At 42.1% G+C, this 19,563-nt stretch overlaps 2 protein-coding genes across 11 annotated transcripts in view; both read right to left on the reverse strand.

The window, feature by feature from the left end:
- Positions 1 to 1,884, reverse strand: part of gtf2ird1 (GTF2I repeat domain containing 1) — a 29,957-nt gene extending 28,073 nt beyond the window's left edge. For 4 of the 5 annotated variants that reach the window (XM_031874117.1, XM_031874119.1, XM_031874118.1 and 1 more), the window contains exon 1: positions 1,565 to 1,884. The gene's annotated coding sequence lies outside the window, so the exon portion shown is untranslated. The other variant, XM_031874116.1, reaches the window with a different exon arrangement.
- Positions 1,885 to 4,698: 2,814 nt separating this feature from the next.
- The window catches only part of clip2 (CAP-GLY domain containing linker protein 2), a 34,978-nt gene continuing 20,113 nt past the window's right edge, over positions 4,699 to 19,563 (reverse strand). For 3 of the 6 annotated variants that reach the window (XM_031874077.1, XM_031874078.1, XM_031874081.1), the window contains 13 exons: positions 19,159 to 19,356; positions 18,950 to 19,053; positions 18,365 to 18,425; positions 16,855 to 16,959; positions 13,838 to 14,221; positions 12,580 to 13,155; positions 12,424 to 12,481; positions 11,865 to 11,948; positions 10,567 to 10,723; positions 6,427 to 6,586; positions 5,616 to 5,804; positions 5,398 to 5,461; positions 4,699 to 5,301 (listed from right to left, as the gene is read on the reverse strand). In XM_031874077.1, coding sequence (XP_031729937.1) covers positions 5,285 to 5,301; positions 5,398 to 5,461; positions 5,616 to 5,804; positions 6,427 to 6,586; positions 10,567 to 10,723; positions 11,865 to 11,948; positions 12,424 to 12,481; positions 12,580 to 13,155; positions 13,838 to 14,221; positions 16,855 to 16,959; positions 18,365 to 18,425; positions 18,950 to 19,053; positions 19,159 to 19,356 — 2,157 coding nt within the window. In that variant the 3' untranslated portion in view covers positions 4,699 to 5,284. Of the gene's footprint in view, positions 5,302 to 5,397; positions 5,462 to 5,615; positions 5,805 to 6,426; positions 6,587 to 10,566; positions 10,724 to 11,864; positions 11,949 to 12,423; positions 12,482 to 12,579; positions 13,156 to 13,837; positions 14,222 to 15,755; positions 15,807 to 16,854; positions 16,960 to 18,364; positions 18,426 to 18,949; positions 19,054 to 19,158; positions 19,357 to 19,563 lie in introns of all 6 variants that reach the window. The other 3 variants (XM_031874080.1, XM_031874079.1, XM_031874082.1) reach the window with 3 other exon arrangements.

A 19,563-nucleotide genomic window follows, 5' to 3' on the forward strand; every position in this document is an offset into this window, starting at 1 on the left:
GTACTGTACTCATGCAAGATATCGTGGCGTGGTACTATACATATGAAAGATATGTTGGCATGATACTGTACTCATGCAAGATGTTTTGGCATGATACTGTACTCATGCAAGATATCGTGGCGTGGTACTATACATATGAAAGATATGTTGGCGTGATACTGTACTCATGCAAGATGTTTTGGCGTGGTACTGTACTCATGCAAGATGTTTTAAGGCACAGAGAGTTGTGGTGAGAACTTCTTGTGCTGGGAAATGCAAGCAGGAGAACTACTATTAAGTACACATCGCATGAGAGAAGAGGGGGGAACTACTTTAGAAAAGCTGGACCCAGGAGACAACAAAAAAGAGGCTTGAAACCACAGGATATGAGACCTGGGTGCAATAAAATAAAGTCAAGGTCTGCTCTTCCAAAAGGAAATGAGCGTGTGTACAAATCTCTTATTTTTTCCTCGTGTTGTGAATTCAATCCGCCAGACAGCTGACTAAAGTTGTATCCCAGTCAGCTTTGACGCTTCTTGTACCAACTACGTTACAACCAGACAGCTGAGAGCAGTAAATAAGAAAACAGCCCTCTTAAATACAGTTGACTGGATTCACAGCAACACACACCAAACAATTTAGAGTCTGCTTTATCGAAGAAATGTCTGTTTTAGTTGAAGAAACACTGCTGTGGCCGTTCATACTGTTAGTACAGGGGTGTAATTAACGATAAGGCAATTAAGTAATCCATTGTTTACTACAGTTTAATACGGTTGGAATTAACTCTTGTTAGTTACAAGCTTTCTATTCTGCTGAAGTTCAAACTATGTTTGTTCCTTCTCTGGCTTACCTTTGCTACGTTTAGTTATTTAGTTAGCTGTTAGTTGGCTTTGTTGTTCTAGCTCGGTAACCTTATCAGTGTTAGCATTATATATATATATATATATATATATATATGTGTGGGGGGGGGGGTAATTTAGCAGACAGACAGACAGATGGACTAGCTCTCACAAGGTTACACGGAGACGTCCCTCTAACTGCTAGCTAACAATAACCTTTCTTCGCTACTTACCGTCACGTAACGCCTAACGTTAATCAACGCTGACTGATTTAGCCTAACGGTCTCATAATAACCGTTGGAACTAGCCCAACGGCTAGCTAAACTAGCCCAACGGCTGGCTAAACTAGCCAACCGGCTAACTAAGCTAGCCCAACGGCAGGCTACACTTGTCCAACCGCTAGATACACTAGCCCAACGGCTGGCTAAACTAGCCCAACGGCTGGCTACACTTGTCCAACCGCTAGATAAACTAGCCCAACGGCTAACTAAACTAGCCCAACGGCTAGCTAAACTAGCCTAGCTTACACTCGTTAGCTCGCTTGCTAGTTTAGCGCTAGCACTTTTTCCCTTTCATCTCCTCTCTCTCTCTCTCCCTCTCTCTCCCACCTCTCAGTCCGGAGAAATTACGGTTATAATCTGTACATTTCTACATGTACAAATCAGGAAAAAGCAACACGCTCCGTGAGAGCAAACTATATAATCGCTCATTGAATGAATATTAAAAACGGTCCGGCGAAATCTCACCTTAATTAGCGATTAAATAGCCTTGTTGCTGCTGTCAAAATCCCGGAATAGGTTTATTTATTCCCCCCGTTTTAATCCATCAAGTCGCAATTCCCATCCACAATGTTAGCTGTCTGCTAAAACATCGTAATCCGGATCATCACACTGTTGACTTCGATCGTATTACAGTCTATTAGTTGTGTATTTATTCTTAGTTTATTTCTTCTTTTTTGTGCCCCCTTTAACCAGAAGCAGAGTGTCCCTTTCCCCCTTTCTTTGTTCTGTAATCCAGTAAAATTGAAACTCATTCGCCTCCTGCTAATCCCAGCCCAACTCAACAACAGCATCTATTGGCTGCGATTTACATACAGGATTAACGGAGGGAACCTCTGGAAAATACCCTTCAGGGAATCCAATTTACATAGAAAGGAAATATGATATTATTATTTATTTTTATTCGGACTGCGAGTGTTTAAATCACCATCTCTGCCACACTTGGCTGCAACTTCACACTTGTCATTTATGCTTTAAGGGAAATCCCTCAGACTTCCTGCACGAAGGTGGTTTTCATGCGATATTTGTAACTTTATAATATCCAAAAATGACTTTTTAGGATTTGCAGCCAAAATGGATCTTCTGGCCATGACAGTTATTACACAGCTCTTGTGATTATAACATAGCTTAACAGTTTAATATATAGGTAAAGGGAAAAAAGTGATCTAATAATAAACGTATGATAAACCTAATCATAAACCATGTATATCATCGGCTACATCACGGTAATCGGGTTAGTTTCAGCTATATATAAACTACTATATAAAATAAATTGTGATTTGTGCCTACTTTTACTTTATTTGCTTGCTTCTGCAAATAATAATCACTTATTTATTCAAATGTCACCAGCATGACTAATCTGCCCTCCAGCATAAAATAATAAATAAACCTGGGACGTGTGGATAAGACCTGACATTTGCCAAGGCCAACAACTAGAAGTGATATGTGTGGAGATAAGAAACCCACAGACTGTAAATAAACATGCAGTGTCTGGGTGTCAGGGGCTCGGTGCTCAAAAAAAAAGAAGATTTATAGCTTCCTCTTCTCAGGGAGTCATTTTAATCCCAAAATATTTGCCTGAGATGAGAGATTTCCAACAGGATTTTGTTTTATCTTGTGTTTGTTGCTGAGCATTGGATACATTGTTTGCTGGCAGATTTTCCCAAACCACCAGCCTCTTGGTGGTATGAAATCTGGCTGCAGACCAGTCTCCTGTGCCCTCCAAAGAACAAACATACAGACGTGACAGTGTGAAATAAAACACCACCAGCTCTTTTCCCACATTGTTAATATTTAATGACTCAATCTCCAAAACCATTGCAGCAATAACCCAAAGGGTATGAACCCTCCCAGCTGAATAGGCCATGTACAATATCCAATGGAAAATTTAGGCTTTATTTTTTTATCTGAGCTGACCAGCGCCTGTAGTGTCTCCTGTGCATCAACAGCAACCTACATGACCAACTACAAACAGGGTCTCCTATTAGTTATGGATTAAAAAAAACAATATTTGTAAGATTTACAGTATAAATTCTATTAAATGTTTTTGCAAATGAAATCCAGACGGGGAGGGATGAGTGCAACATGTTTTGCTCCTGTGACAGCCCTTAAATAGGGCTGCTTTGTTGTAATGCTAATTAATAGTGTATGGACGGAGTCTGTGCTGACATGAAGTCTACAGTAAATAAAATAGCAGATAAATAGTGGTAAGAGGTGTTAACGGTACAGGGTCGGATAGGGTTTGAGAAAACAAAAATCTGGAATAATTCCCTATAATCATTTAATAAACATAGAATAACATAACTCAGAGCTGGCAGGAAGTCCACTGATGTGAAATGGCTAAAAAAAGGACTACTTTTTTAGGAATATTGGCCCAATAGCAACCATACCTGATAACCAAAGAGAGGATTGGTGGTTGAACACCTGGAGTATTAAGAATACATTAAAATAAGCAGTTGTTGGTGACGCACAATGAACTTGTGGCAGCGTTAAAGGTGCAGTATGTAGGATTTGGCGCCATCTATCGGCGAGGTGGCAGAATGCAACTAACCAAAACTTCTCCTGTGTGCCAACAAATACTGCTTATTCTAAAGGTGAGAAAAACACAATGGTTCTTATTTTCCAGAGATTATCCGCTAAAGAATACATATTAATAATACATGTCTACCAATAGATCCCTCTAAATGTTACACACTGTACCTTTAAGAGAAGTTTGGCCCGAGCCGTGTTGTCGTTGGCACAGAAATGAATTGTGAAACACAGATCAAGTCAATAGTTTTAACCACTGTTTCTAAATTGGGTCTCATGATAGTTCAGCCTTTATTAGACTGCAAGTAACCACAGCAACAGAGTGTGTGATAATTAAGTGAACCGAGGGGTTAAAGCAATTATTCTACTCGGCTGACAAGAAACTGGATAAGAGTTTCCTGTAGTGTTTTCTTTGTCTTATATAAGCGTGATAGTGGAAATAAAACTCGTCTTTGCTTCTCCGTCTCTTTGCGTGTTGTGTTAGAAAATGTTGATACAATCATGTTTCAGATTGCATTAAAAAGAGTTGTTTTTTCTTTATACTATTTCGACAGTTTTTCTGAAATTAGCAAGTAAATTGTTGACAGTGCACAGTGCGAATCAAGACGGCATGTTGATTATACATTAAAGAAAACATTCTTATCAAGATTATATTCCATTTCTGCCAATAGATCGCTCTAAATATCACACACCGCACCTTTAAAGACCCAAATCTGAATGAATGAATTCAGGATACTTTAAGAATACGCTAAGTTGCTCTTGACAGTGCAGTCAGGAGTTTTTAGTATCAACAGGTACGTGAGGATTGAGACAGTATTTTTCTGTATACTGGTGGAAAAAAACAATAAGTATTTGGAACAGACTCGCATGGATGGAGACTGGAGAAGTGGATTATGTTGCAGGAAGTGCTTGAGAAGGTTTTTGTGGATGTTTTAGCCAAAAAATCCGACCAAAAGACACAAATGGATTCCACCTGATGAACGATGAAACCCCTATTTTTTTTTTTTCCAGCTACTTTGCAAGCCTTCTGTGTTTGTGTTTTATAATCAAAAGACAGATTTTATTAGTCAGAATCACTTTAAAGGGCCTTTTTAATACTTCCATCAACCCACAATTACTCATCATATTGTACAAGAAAGCAGGAGAGTGAACAGACCAATTCTCTCAATCAGGTACGAAGTCAAGAGAAAATAACAGTTGAAGTTTTCCTCGAGGAGTCGCTCTGAGTACCGCTGGTCAAGGATCAAAGTAAAAGCAATAAATAAAACAAAGTCCCTTCAGTTCTCCACATCGTCGTCCGTCAGCTGTTTTCTTTCCGATTCAAAACTAAGAATTGTCACAGAGTTCCCGGCAACTTGCGGATTGACATTTTTTCTAAACTACTGTAAAGCATCAAAGGTCTCAGGAGTTGTACCCATAACATCTCTTCACGTCCATGTCCCATTTCCTGTGTATATTTTATAGTACTGTAAGCGGCCCTCGTGATTGGCTAACAGGTGCTTTCTGCAACGACACATAAATTCACTCGGAGACAAGAGATTCGTTGTTTTGGTATTAAAACTGCAAACTGAAATCTTCTTCAGGCGTCCGTGGCAGGATCAGGAGGAACATGAAGAAGACGGACCTCCGCATGTCCCGGTTCAGTCTCGTCTCTTCTGCTCATATCAGTGTTGTTCCTGAGAAGACCAACAAAAACACAAGATGTCTCAGCACTGGAACGCATTAACGATATCACTACTTCTATAATAGTTTTAAAAATTAAGACAGAATACCAACATCTCGAGCGCTGCCCAACTCCTGATGATGAATCCCATTGGCTGAATTGGCACCATGAACCTGAAAAACACAGTCAGGGATTATTTAACTGTGAAATTAAAGGACTGTTTTTGATGCTACTCTCTTCTGACACGGCTACTTCTTCCCAAGCTACCACATATAAAAAAACATTTTCATGCTTTCCTGCGTTGAATCTGTGAAAGTGAACTTTTACCGGGCTTTTATCTGGATGCCTGCGCATGGCCAGGACCAGCTGGTCCACCTGCTGGTTGTGGTCCATGGCGTTCCTCAGGGCGTCCTCCGTGCTGAGCAAACGCTGGCGGAGGCGGCTCACCTCCGAGTCCAGGACAGACGGGTCCAGCATGGAGTACCGCCGGTGGTCAGGTGAAGACCGCTCCTGACCCTGAAACACACACACGTTAGCCATTAGAAGACGTCAGCCAACGCCTGCTGTTACACCACCACGCTGCAGGATGTGTGATTAACATCTGGGGGAGAAATGATTACCATACACTTTTCACATTTTCATATTTAAACATACTAAATGTCCTCTTATGGATCATCTCAGCTGGCACAGATTATACAGTCAATATTTAAACTACCAGTCTGTGTAAACATAGAGTGTCCAGCACTATACTTCTCATTATAGCCGTGATAAGTCCCCATTACAGCTTTAAAAACAACTGAATCAGTTATTAAACAGATGCACTATTGGGTAGCTGAATAATTGAGCAAAAACAATTATATAATAATGTTTCTAGATATATTTTAAAGCAAAATGTTGGCATAAAATGTCTTTGACAATAAGTTTTTAAAAGAAAACAAAGACAGCATTCAGCTGGCATTAAGCTGTATGCCTCTACAGGACTCCAGACCAACGTTTCTAACTTTCTCAGTTATTTTGTTGCACCGTGCACTGTGCCCGCGACTATGTGGCCAGAAACATGTTTTCAGGTTGTCCGTCTGTCCATTCCTGTAAAACTAAGCAGCGTCAGCTGATCGTCACAAAGCCGCTCCCTTCTCACCAGTAGGAGCAGTTTTTCACGCAGGGTCTTGATGTCGTCCTGGAGTTTCTGCTCCTTCACCTTCCACTCGGCCTTGTGCACCTCTCGGTTCAGGTCTTTCTCCATGTCCCGGGAATGGCGATGCGACTCCAGGAGTAACACCCTCAGTTCGTTCAGACTCCTGGAGAGAACACGAAGGAAGAACACAACAAAACCAGTTGGTATTACTCAGACAAATAGAATTCATTTTCCACGAGTGTTTGCCGTGAACTTGACCACTCCGGTGGGCAATAAACATCGATTATGTGGCTCGTACATCTGCTCGGACCTTGCACAAAGGTCGTTATCATTTAACACCCATGATGTGAATAATATATTAGCCAGTCTGGCCGGTGGGGATTGTGGAGGCGGCCTCATCTCTGTCTGTGTCAGACTGGCTGGTGGATGGATGCCCTTGTTGTCGTGGTCACTGTGCATCTTCTGGCTGTTTGCCCACATACTAATATGAGTGAACCACATCACTGTGGTCTCCTTTGTGTTGGCCACGTTAAACACAAAGGAGGTGGCTACTTTAACATTTGTGCACCTCCCAAGTGAGAGCATCAAGAATTCCTCCTGACCAGATTTTTCTCTGTGTGCTGAATATGTTAAAGCCTCTAACAGTGTAAGTGTTTACTTGTCGAGTTTATAAGGCGATAATATGTTTGCAGCTTATTTCTGCTGCCCCCTAGTGGACAAAAAACACTAAGAAGCTGCATGTTTAAGGAAAGTGGTATATGTAACGGGTATTTTAGTGCCGTGCCCGTTCCGGACGACCCTATTGCTCGGCGCTTGGTATTGCTGCTTACTGCGCTGTCAGGGGGCGTGGCTTAGTTGCACGTGGCTTTTTTAGAGTTTGGTTGTGAGGTCAGTATATCCAGCATCCAGCAGCCAAAGTGAGCTGCAGTCAATGAGCCACGGCTGTATTAATATCGAATGAGTTGTGTGTCCAAATTGCACCAAATTCGACAGAGCACTCCACGGAGTCCTCAGCAAAACACCCGGGAAGTGTGAAGTAGATCGGATGATCGGTTCTCGAGATATGCGAAGGACACACAGACAAGACATTCCTTGCTTTATCGTTGCTGATAATGGTTTCCTACAAGACCTTTTAGTTATATTGGACCGTATTATTGTTTCTTCTGAAAATCATTATGTCTTCTACTACATGAACTTGCTAGTAATTGGCTTCCTTGAATTATCCTCCAAAGATAGAAATGTGTTCTGAGCCGACTGTCCTGAAGCGATGAACTAGCTTGTTTTCCCCTAAAAGGACGTCACGGACTGAAATAGCAGCAGCGGCGCTAATAACACCACCGTCCACTCTCACTAACACCAACTCAAAAGGGGGCCACACACTGAATTTTTCAAGCGATGCTATATAATTTTATTGCATCCAACATAATTGCTGCGGTGGTGATGCACAAAAGAAAATATTCAGCTGTAGCCAGAAGCACTTATTTTGAGTGGCTCATTGCATTTAGTGACATCATAACCATCAATAATGTACGAACGACATCATGCAAGAGAGCCAGTAATGTGATATGTTCATTCAGCTTCACAGAAAAATGCATCGACTTCTATGTTTAATAAAGCTCCCCACGTCTGCGACGTTGTTGGGACAAGTTGGGCGGATAAATAATGAACTCGACTATCAGAGTTTCACTAAATAAAACCAGATTTGTCACGGCTTTGGGAGCGATGTGGACGTCTGGCAGCTCTGAGTTGGTTTCCGTCTGCTGGCTGATCCATAAACTCAGGAGGAAAAAGATCAGCTGTTCTAGGACCAGACTATTTAGTGCGCCATGAAAATACATAGTATGTCAAATGACAAAATACCAGGATGTTCTACTGCAGCCGGTCGCATTCTGCAGTATGTTCTGACCCACAATCCTTTGGGGCTGCAGACGTACGAGCAAGAGGGTCAAAGGTGCCACGTTGTGATGAAGTAACGTGTCCCAACTGAATGCAAACCACATGCAACATTTTGTGAGCGCAGCTGAACTGAAAGTAAGAAGGAAAAAGTGTAAGATTTGGAACTAAGCAATATATTTTATGTATATTATATAACTTTATCTTCAATGCATAAAAACAACATTACATAACAACTCATTAAGTGTACAATTAACCCAAACAGTGAACGCAATAACCGCAGGACGTTTGTGTAAAACGAACGATTTGGATGAATTTCTGAGCAGATCATTTCTTTGAATAATTATTTTTAAGAACTTTAAATGCAATTCTCAGTCGGTATTGTGTATTTTTTTCAAATGTTACAATCGTTCATAGTAGATACGTGTCTTTTCTGACAGATTCTGTGTTTTCTTCACCCCGGCGCTCTATTAGCTCTTTGTTTGTTTGACTGCGTACTTTTTGAATGCAGGACGAGTTCAGCAGAGATTCTGTGACTTCAAGATTAATAAGTTAAAAAAGTTACACAATAAAAATAAGAAGGCGGCCTGTTACAGGAATAGAATTGGCAGTCTAGACAAGCCGTCCTGTTTTAACATGGATATCATATTCATTTTAATATTTCTCAGTTATCAGAATTTAATCTCTTGACTTTTTGAAGTTTAAATTGATGAGGTCATTCAGGCTTACATTACACACCACATTAGCTTTCAGCAGAACACCACAGGGCTGTTGAGGTCTGCTAAACCCTTCAGGTGATATTAAGAAGTCGTCACACATATCGGTGTCAGCAGAATATTCATAACGAGGTTCTGGCTGTTAAACTAGAAGCCTTCATCTCGCTGTTTATAAAGTTAATTACTTTGTATTTCTCTTTAATAATACTTTTCATTATGTGTTTCTTTTTTACTGCAAAGCCTGGGTACAGAAGTCGTGTCCCTCGTGGGTTTAAAGTTTTATATGTTTGTACGCTGAACTTGTACGACGAAGAGAAGAACTCTGAAAAGAGCCGCTCGGACAAAACCGTGTCCTGATGGCACCGCGGTGCATTGTTACTTAATTATAATTAAACATTGTGCAACTTCTGCTGAGCTTTAACTTTACTTTAGAAACCTTGTGGTATTATAAATAAGACATGCACAATCTACAGGTGAATAGGGTAAAATAATATACAACAGATATCACCATGAAACTGCCCCTGTTCATCACTCACATTAAGATCATCATATTTTGTATTACAAGTTTCCTGAAATGTTATGTTTGAATATGCAAATGAGGATTTATCTAATGGTAACTTTTGGTGAATTTAGCAGAAATCTACAGACGCAAACAGACAAAGTAGTGAAATAAATCGTTCCACTCGTCTGAAAGAAGACGTGTGACGGAAGCTAAATAGCCTAAATGAGCTGTAAATTGATTGGAGCATGCACAGCGCTGCTTTAGCCTGTAGTGTCTCGTCTGAGCTCGAGATAAATGATTTCTTGGAGTCATTTCTCTTTGTGGTGGCTCTTGGCAGTGTAAAGCGTCTTTCTGGAGGAATCAATGCAAACTGTGGGTGCAATGGATGGACAGAAGAGTTTCTCTTTGCTCTTCAGTAAGTGGCTGCTTCTTAGTTGCGTTAACAACTAGTCACAGTTCCCCTTCACATTCGACATTCAAGTGTCCACGAAACCATAGTCAAATGAGTTCACCATTTATTAATGACGGTTATTATTAATAACCTTTTCAACAGAGTGCTTGATATAAGTCTGGATATATATAAATAATAATAAATGTAATAAATATATACATACATACATATATATATATATATATATATACACACACATAGATAGGGACAAGACATGATCGTCACATTTAAATAAGCTAAATATTCATGGACATAGTTAATAGTTAAGTCTTTGCAGGAGAATATGTCTCTTTATTGTATTAAAATCTGAACTAAAATCCATAAATACAACTGGGTTTTAGCTCAGCTTTTAATACAATGAAGGCCAATGTTCCAGATGGAACATTACAAAATGAAATAATAATATTGTTAAGTTGACAATAAGAAAAACTAAAATCAATACATAGCCTGTGGGCTCCCAGTATCCGTCCGTTATCAAATTGATCATATGCTGTATTTCTGTCTGAGAGATGATTTGTCGCTCTATTTTCCCAGTGAGTGCCGGGGCGGATTGTGAAATCAATAAAGCCGTGTCTCCATACCTCTCTTTCTTCAGCAGCTCCTGGCTGATATTGACCAGCTGCCCAGAGGCATCATGGGACTTCCTGGTCATGGACTCCAGCTCCGCCTCCAAGCGCATCTTCTCCTGGGCCTGAGCTTCGGCTTTCTTGTCCCCTGAGCGAACTTTGGCCTCCAGTGCTGGTGGAAGAGAAATAAGAAGTTCCACTTTATTCAACATGTATAATCAGTAACACCTCATGAACTGTTGATACCACACGATAATGTAGTTCTCACAACTATAACCACTATGACCACTGACCACCATCTTCTTTGTTAGCGCTATAGTTTGTGGGAGAACGCCGGTTACTCCCCGACTTGAACCGTGCAGATGAGGTTGACAGAGCAGAATAATGAAACTATTCTCCCCCTTTGTGTCTCATATAGTTCTCTTTTTTTTTTTATTACCCTCTTTGAATTATTCACTGTCTTTTTGTTCTCATACGTGTGTCAATTTGATTATCTGAGCGACATGAAGTGTGTTTGGGCTCCTTTTGAAGTGATGGAACTTTAGGGTTTTCAAAAGACAGATTTCTGAGCGATGATCAAAGAATGTGACGGTGAAGACGAACACAGTGAACTCAGCATGACTGGTGCAAAGAATGAAGTGAAGCCTGCAGTCGCTGCACTAACAGGGGCAAGAACGACACTAATGAGGCTCAATTATGTAAATATGACGCAGATAACGAGTTTATTTATTGAGAAATATGTCAGATTTTTTCCAAAACAAAAACTCAAATTGGCTGATGAGGAAATGTTTTGTTCAATAGCAAACTGATAAAACAACAATGACTGTTGTCCCTGTTTTTATGACCCCTTTTAAATGGCGTTATGTTCCGGCCATCCAGACGAGTTATCGAGCTTTAAACATTACCGCCATCAAAATGTGCGCTTGCTGCATGTTCGGTTGTCAGAATCAACTTAAGTTACAGATTTCAGAGTAACAGGTGTTTCAGTTTAACGAGCGGCCTTGTTAACTGGTGACTTTCCTGCCGAATGCGCCCGTGGTTGCTCGTGGTAACTTAATGGTCGGCGTCGATAACAAACACAGATGAGTCTGTATTTATAATTGATTGAAGGCTTTTACGAGGATTCCTACATGTCCTGTTGTGGTTTTCAACAGATGTCGCCGCTACGAGCAACCACGGACACAGAGTCACCAGATAACACGGTCACTAGTTTAACCCAAACACCAGTGTGTAGCGCCCATTTAAAAAGTCAACAAAGTCAAACCTCTGAGTCTGTGTCATGGAAGAAGAGCGCTCTGTAAAATGACATTTACCTCCCGTCTGGCTCTTGAGGGCTTCGACCTGGGAGGTGAGAGTGGAGACCTCTTTCTCCCTTTTCAGCAACTTCTCCGTTGTTTCTGTAGAAAAAACACAACAACAGGAAAAGTCAATGTTCAAGTGCACTGATGCAGGCTCGTAGGGGCATTCTGCAGGTTTAAAAGTTACACATCATCTCCTACTGTAGGAGTGGGACATCGTACAATCCTAGCAACAACATGATAACTGGTGGACAGATTTTCTTTTGGGACGACAGACTGTGATTTTTGAATTATGAAATAGAGATGAAAGGGATAGTTTGGCTGTTTTATGAGGTACTTCTCAGTAGTTTTACTACAGTAGAGTTTGGAGAAACAGACGGGAGTACATCAATGTACTGCTGTGGACGTGTTTTAGACACCGTCAATATCAGTTTAAGTGTACGCTATATCAAATCTGTGCTCTGCTGGTCACTGACTGACATTTTATATAATCATATAAGGAAAAAAGAGAAACTGAAGTGTATGAATGATGTGTTTTCATGATATTGTAGTTCAAATAAACGGACGTTGATACCTTCGATGTTCTGTTTCAGCTTCATCTTCTCATCTGAAATGTCGTTGTCCTCTATCACCTGTAAAAGGACAACAAAGTGAAGAGAGTTTAAATCAAAGCAATGACAGCGTATTGATATTTGGATCTGGATTTCTAAGTTTCTCCTCTGCCACGCACATTTGCATCACGGGATGTGTAGCGGGCCGCCTGGATGGCCTGGAGCTGGTTGGCCGTCACCCTCAGCTTCTCCTCCAGCCTCTGGATCCCCTCCTGGCTCTCCGTCTGGGCCTTCTGCAGAGCCCGATAGTCCGCCATCTTCTTCTCCGACAGCTCCAGCCGCTCTCTCAGCTGCTCCGTGCTTTTGTCCTGCTCCATCCGAAGCTTCTCCATCTCCGCCAGCCTCTGCTCCGCCTTCTGCAGCTTATCGGTCGCCTCCTCCAGGGGCCGCCTGCCGCCGTTGGCCTGAGCCTCGGCGCTCCACGCCTGGTTGCCCTCGGCCAGCTGGTCCTTGGCCTCCTGGAGGCGAGTGCAGAAGTCTTCGCGCTCCTTGGTCAGAATGGCGGCTTCGATCTTGTGTTTGGCTTTGAGGTTCTCCACCTCCAGCTGGTGCTCCGTCTTCAGGCTCTCCAGAGCGGCTCTCAGCTCCTGGGCGTCCTGCTCTGAGCCCTCTGGAGTTGGGTGATCGCTACGCAACGAGGCCTTCAGCTCCTCCAAGGAACGCTGGTGGTTGATCGTTAGAGTGTTGAATTTAACCTGCAGAGGGAAGTGAGGAGAATTTATATTGGTTGTGTTTATCTGGAAAAAAACCCTTAAAGGCTGGATTGGTAATGTTCATCGAAGACATTCCATCCTCACTGTGAAACAATTCTGGAATCTGTGGCAAGGTAGCCCCGCCCTAAAGCATCCCCTGCTTTATGGTCTGTTTGACTCTAAATGGACCATAATGTACTAAATGAACATCATGCTGTATTGAAGAAGACTTGAAACTAGAGATTGAGACCATAAACTCATGTTTACAATGTTTTTACTGAGGTAATAAATCAAGAGACAAGTAGAGTCATTTTCTCATAGACTTCTATACAACCAGAGGAGTCGCCCCCTGGTGGACATTAGAGAGAATGCAGCTTTAACACATGAAGCACTGACTTCACTTAAAGAACCAGCAGTTTCTGTCTGTACGTGAGAGAAGGAAGGAATCCATATCTCATGTTTTGATAGTTTCATGGAGGCTACATTGGAGTTTTTTGGTTGGTTCGTTTTAAAAATCTAGCAAGATTACCAACCCTGCCTTTAATTTAATGTGACTGAAATCTGAAATCATCATTTAAAATCAACATTCTTATCCTTGCTTTGTGATCTTGGTGAGCATGCATACTTTCACAGAGCTGCACTGAAGTAGTTTGTAATGTGTTCAAACAGAAATAAAGCAGAATACCTTCCAGGTGTCCATCATCTCCACGTTTTCCTTGGTGGCCTGTTGGACTTTCTGCTTCATCTCACTGACCTCCTGGCTCCTTTTCTCCACCTCCGCCTTCAGCGAGTCTCTCTCCTGCCGGCTCGCCGCCAACGCCGCCTCGTACTTCTCCTTGAGCTCACTGCTCTCCTTGCTGTGCTCGCGGCCCGCCGACACCAGCTGCGCACGCAGGACCAGGGTCTCCGGATGGGCCTCAGGCCCCGGGGCCGCGTCGCCGTCGTCGGCCCCCTGCGAGTTCGGGTCGGACCCCCTGAGTTTGGTCTGGAGGTTCTCCATCTCGGCTCTCCTGAGGCTGAGCTCCTGCTCCAGCTGCATGATACGACTCTGCTCTTCGACTGTGGTTTGCTGGCGGGTAAAAAAAAAACACAACATCCATCACTGCGGCAGGAAAGATGTCGGCCTTTTTGAAAAGAACGACATTATTAAACGCAACAGGTGGGAGACCCTGCAAGTCAACGACGTCATTCCAGAGAAAAGACAAAGCTGACTTTTAAGAGCAGAAATCAGGCCTCAGAGGGAAACCCCCTGAAGATCCGTGTGAGGGTGGAGACGAAGTGCATTCCAGTGAACGTAGAGTACAAATAAATGAGATTAAGCATGTGGACAGTGACAAACTGGATCCCTTTGGCTCCCTGCTGGACTCCTAAGATACAAGATGACACAAGGACTGAGGAACAGACTTTTTATCTCTTCGTGGTCAGTATTTATGCAGATCTAACTTACAGCGTGTGTTTTAATGTTCCAATTAGTTACAAAACACTACAAGATGTGAGACACGTTGTTTTTCATGCATCAATTATGAGATTCTGGTCATTTTTGCTTTCACAACACGTCTTCTTTCAGACTAGAGGAACGATTTATTTCACTACTTTGTCTATTTACGTCTGTAGATTTCTCCTAAATTCACCAGAAGTTACCATTGCATAATGCCTCATTTGCATATTTAAACATGTAAGTTCAGAAAACTTGTAATACAAAAAGAATTGTCTTAATGTAAGTATTTCACTGGTGATATCTACTGTAACTCTACTGTGGATCCATCCAGCTCAGGATCCATTTGTTTAGAATTGATTTCGTTCAGTTTATTCTATTTTTTTAGCTTAATATCTGGACATTTTGTCTTTTAGTTATTCTGCCTTTGGTTGTGAAGAACTTTGTGACGTCCGCTCTTGAAAGGTAAATAAACGTATTATTATTATTTTTATTATTAAGTCCTCTGAATGTACCCTTTGTTCTAGCAGGTCAGAGCTATAGGTGCTTATTATTCTAGAGGAGTCCCATCAACATGCTGGCACCACTTTGGGTTTGCGTCTCACAAACGGATGTCAAAACAAACCATTATCCTCATTGTTATGATGCCGCTGTCCTGGTATTTAGAGCTGGCCGCCCCGTCACTCATTGAATCATCTTCATCCAGAGACAGAAACGGAGCCAAAGGGGTCAACGTGTCACTGTCCAAAATATCTGTGCAGCTCACACTGTATGTGCAGAGAAGTGGAAGATGAGAGGAGAGCACAGCCATGCTCTGATCATCTAGAAGCGGCCAAGCAAATGTGTATTAAATAAAAAGCAAACAGCAAAGAGGTCCACACAGACATCCTGCACACACTCCAGATAACAGATGGGGGAAGAGGAGCTGCACAGTGCACAGGAGTCGTCTGGGAAGACAATCTACCAGACCTCAGAGCTACCAGTTGATCACAGAAGTTGTCTGAAGAGCATTCAGATTAAGGCACAAACACACAGAGTAGAAGAGCAAGAAGAGTCGGTGCAGGATTAATGTCCTTGACAGCTTCTGAAGTCGACGTGAAGTTGAAGAATTGAGATCAAAGCCAAAACAAGATCAAATCTGTTGGTTTTGTTGTTTTTTGTTCTTCACCTTGGTTCTCTTACCCAACCTTGAGGATACTGCATCATGGGAGCATCCTCCCTGTTGGCAGAAGCAGACCTCACTGCATTAAAAAAAGAAGTAAAAAATCCAGTGTTTCAAAGTGTTTTGTTATCTTTTGATTCCTGTAAATCGAGAGGACAAACTGGGACGGTTTGATCTGTGACACCGTTCTCTGTCACTGTGAAGATCAGCCCTACAGGTGAAAGCGGTGGAGAGGAGATCCTGGTGAATGAGATTAACCACCGGGGTTCATCTGACAACCAGCGATGAATCCCATCAACAGTTTAGCTGAAGGTCTCGTGTGTTACCATCAAAACATGAGCTCGTTCTCCAGAGCTAAAATGGAACGTTCATGAATGTTGCATCTTAAAAATGCAGCTGGCAGCTGATCCGAAGGCCAACCTTTAAATAATGAAAAAAGATATATCACAATTTAAAAGAAGAATAGCAGCAGCGGCTGAAGCAGCTGATGTGTGAGGGGAAGCGCTGGGTCGACAGTGGGGAGCGTTATCACTGCGACTCATGATACGATGAAGCAATGAAGGAGAGGATGAAGACGAGGATGAAATCAATCTGCATATCTGTTTATGTGATTTTCAATAATCTACTGACATTCAGGCTTTTCACCTCCGCCAAGGACCGTTATGTTTTCGGTTGTTTGTCAGCTGTATTACGGTGAAACTACTGGCCTGATTTTCTGAAGCTTGGTGGAAAGAAGAACATATTACATTTTGGAGTAGATTCGAATCACGTATACGCTTAATTTTTTACTCATGGAAGCGGCTTTGGCGGAGTGCCCTTCAAAATACTTTACGCAACAACATATCTCTGACATGTATTTTAAAAGATAACGCTGGAAATAATATCACATTTTTCTTATTTCAACAAATCCCAAGGAAGAAAAAAAGGCAATGAATTGATCCAAAGCCTTAGATTAAAAATAATAACTGAGATTACGGGATTGTTATATGTGTACTGATTTTAAATGATCTCTAGTTTGATTTGATATGAATTGGGACACATCACGTCACTATCAACACAGAAGCAAACAGGTGCACACGGGCTACAGGCAGAGGTGCGTTTTTACCCTCCTCTTCTCTAAGTCTCTCTGAAGCACCTCTGCTCTCGACTTTTCGAGGAGCAGACTCTGCTCGAGCTGACGAATGTGGCCGCGCTCCGATTTCCTCTGAGTCTACAGAGACAAAGAGAAAGACAGGGAGGAACAAGAGACTGAGAGAAAGGAGGAGGAAGAAGAAGAAGAAGAAAGAAAAAAAAGAGCCATACAGATCCGAGGGGGATGATAGAGGTCAGAGTTGATCATGTGACCAGGAGAGATTTAGGCTCTGACCTTTTTTTTAGGGAGGGACAACTCTGCTGGAGACATTTAGTCTGTTCAGGAAATCAGAGCCTTGAGATCCCTGCAGCCAATGAAATACAGCCTGCACTCATATTCAAGGTATTACGGTAAAGATAACCAACTGGATCAGTCGTCTGGTCAATAGAGGGCGCCGCCCCACCTTGAGCCACAACAAATAATTGGCCGTCACCATTTTGTTGTTTTTGCAACCAGAAGTGACAGAATATGGTTTATAACTACATCAAACGCTGAATAAGACATTTGTTTGGCGACCAAAACATTACAATTAACCTTCGTGAAGTGAAAACACTGTGAAAGAGTAAAAGTTGTAAGACGGGAACACGGAAAACTCTCAACGCCGTGGGAGAGACCTGTCAATCACCGTGTAGCCCCGCCCTAAAGCATCCCCTGCTTTATGGTCTGTGTGACTCTAAATGGACCATAATGTACTAAATGAACATCATGCTGTATTGAAGAAGACTTGAAACTAGAGATTGAGACCATAAACTCATGTTTACAATGTTTACTGAGGTAATAAATAAGTAAATACATATTTTTGATGATGAGCTTCACAGACAAAGTAGGGAAGTGAGAATGGGTTTCGTCTTCTCATGTGACTTACTTACAAATATAAAAATGATAAAATATCCCCAGTCTGTATCCTCAGGTAGCACTCTTTATCCTTTTGTCTAAAAACATGTAGAATACTTCAGTCACTTTACTGTAGACGGTGCAATATTTCGGCTGAATGCAGTATTTACGTCTCATGCAGGTTCTTTGTGGAGTGACACACAGGAGCGAGGACAGGTGGAGCACCGTCTCTCATGGATTTCACACTTTACTGCATAGCTTAAAAATGAGTCTTCATTGAAGTCAGCCGGCTTTTAAATCCTTGCCGGACTTTTGCCCTTAAATAATGCTGCAGCAGAACGCCGCGGCGCTGTTTCCATGAAACAGCGTATAGCTGAGGTAAGCAGGCGGCGCGCTGAGAGCAGAAGCTGTCAATCAGATGTTGAGAAGGGTTCACACCCACATCATCCTCTCTAAACCTCTTTTTAAATGTGTGCATGTGCTCTGTGCATCCAAAAGACGTTACGCTCTTCTCTGCATGTATATAAACCCTTATAGATCTTATTCTCAGGGTCCATGATATTAAAGGATACACTGGATTTTAGCATGTGCAGGTACATTTATTCTAATATTGATCGAGTTTATAGGTTTTAATTATGTGGATGAATACCTCCAGGTCTCCTTTGGTGATGGACTCTTCCTCTACTCTGAACTGGAGGTCCTCCACTTTCCTGAAAAAGAAGAAATGAAGGAATTTTGTTTTGAAATGATGATAAAAATGTAAAATTGTGACGAAGTTTGAAACATAAGACGCAGGAACAAACCCCTATCTGGGTGGGTTCTAGATCAAACCCTTGGAATATAAAAGTGTTCTCGGTAGAACCCCTTGGGTGGCTCCTTGTTGGAAGGTGGAAAGGTTCTAGATGGATCTAAATCACCATGGAAAGGTTCAATGTAGACCCTCTAATGGAGGCGTGGTTCTCCTTTCACAGATGGTTCCAGGTAGAACCCTTTATGTTGGTTCTAGGCAGAACCCTCGGAAAGTCTTCCAGCTGGAACCTTTATAAAAGGCTCTAGTAGGAAACAATAAGGGTTCTACGATGATGAAAGAACTCTAAATGGTTCTAGCTAGCACCTATAAGAGTTGACTTTCCCTCCTTGTAACAAGCTTGTTCTCCAAAGATCTTCAGGAATATTTGAGAATCCATTCTTGTAAAGACTCAGGTACCTGCACTGTTACAGAGAGACTGATTACCTTTTCTCTTCTTCCAGCTGATTGGTCAGTTCCAGCTTATCTTTCTGAGTGCTGGCCAGCACGGCTTTGACCTGCTGCAGGGTGCTGTCGTTCTCCGATATGTACTGGGGACAGGAAGACGATATTTAATGTTCCATAAGTTATGCTGGCGGTTTGGTTTGTGCCGAACGCATCAACAGAAAGGCCGAGTACAACATCTCGTCTCATACCTGCACGTGCTGCACCTTGAGGATGCTCAGGTCCTTCTCCACATCACTGATGTGGCTGGTGGCCTTGGCCATGTCGGCTCTCTCCATGTCCCTCTCGGCCAGCAGCTGCTCGATGTGCTGCTGCTTCTCCTTCAGGGCCTCCTGCAGCGCCGTGGTGCCCGAAATCTTACGGGCGTAGCGAGACGACGTCTCGGTCAGCTGAGACCAGGAAGGACGAGAAACATTAGAAGGGTTGAGGAAGGAATTCCAATGTAAATAATGCAAGGGAACAAAGGTATTCTAAAGGGAACAAAGGTATTCGAAAGGGAACAAAGGTATTCTACGGTAGAACCAGCTGTTAGAAGGGGAACAAAGGGAACAAAGATAGACTAAAGGTACTCTAAAGGGAACAAAGGTAGTCTAAAG

The sequence above is a fragment of the Anarrhichthys ocellatus genome, unplaced genomic scaffold, assembly GCF_004355925.1.
Source record: "Anarrhichthys ocellatus isolate YVR2014 unplaced genomic scaffold, GSC_Weel_1.0 scaffold78, whole genome shotgun sequence".
Classification (NCBI taxonomy): domain Eukaryota; kingdom Metazoa; phylum Chordata; class Actinopteri; order Perciformes; family Anarhichadidae; genus Anarrhichthys; species Anarrhichthys ocellatus.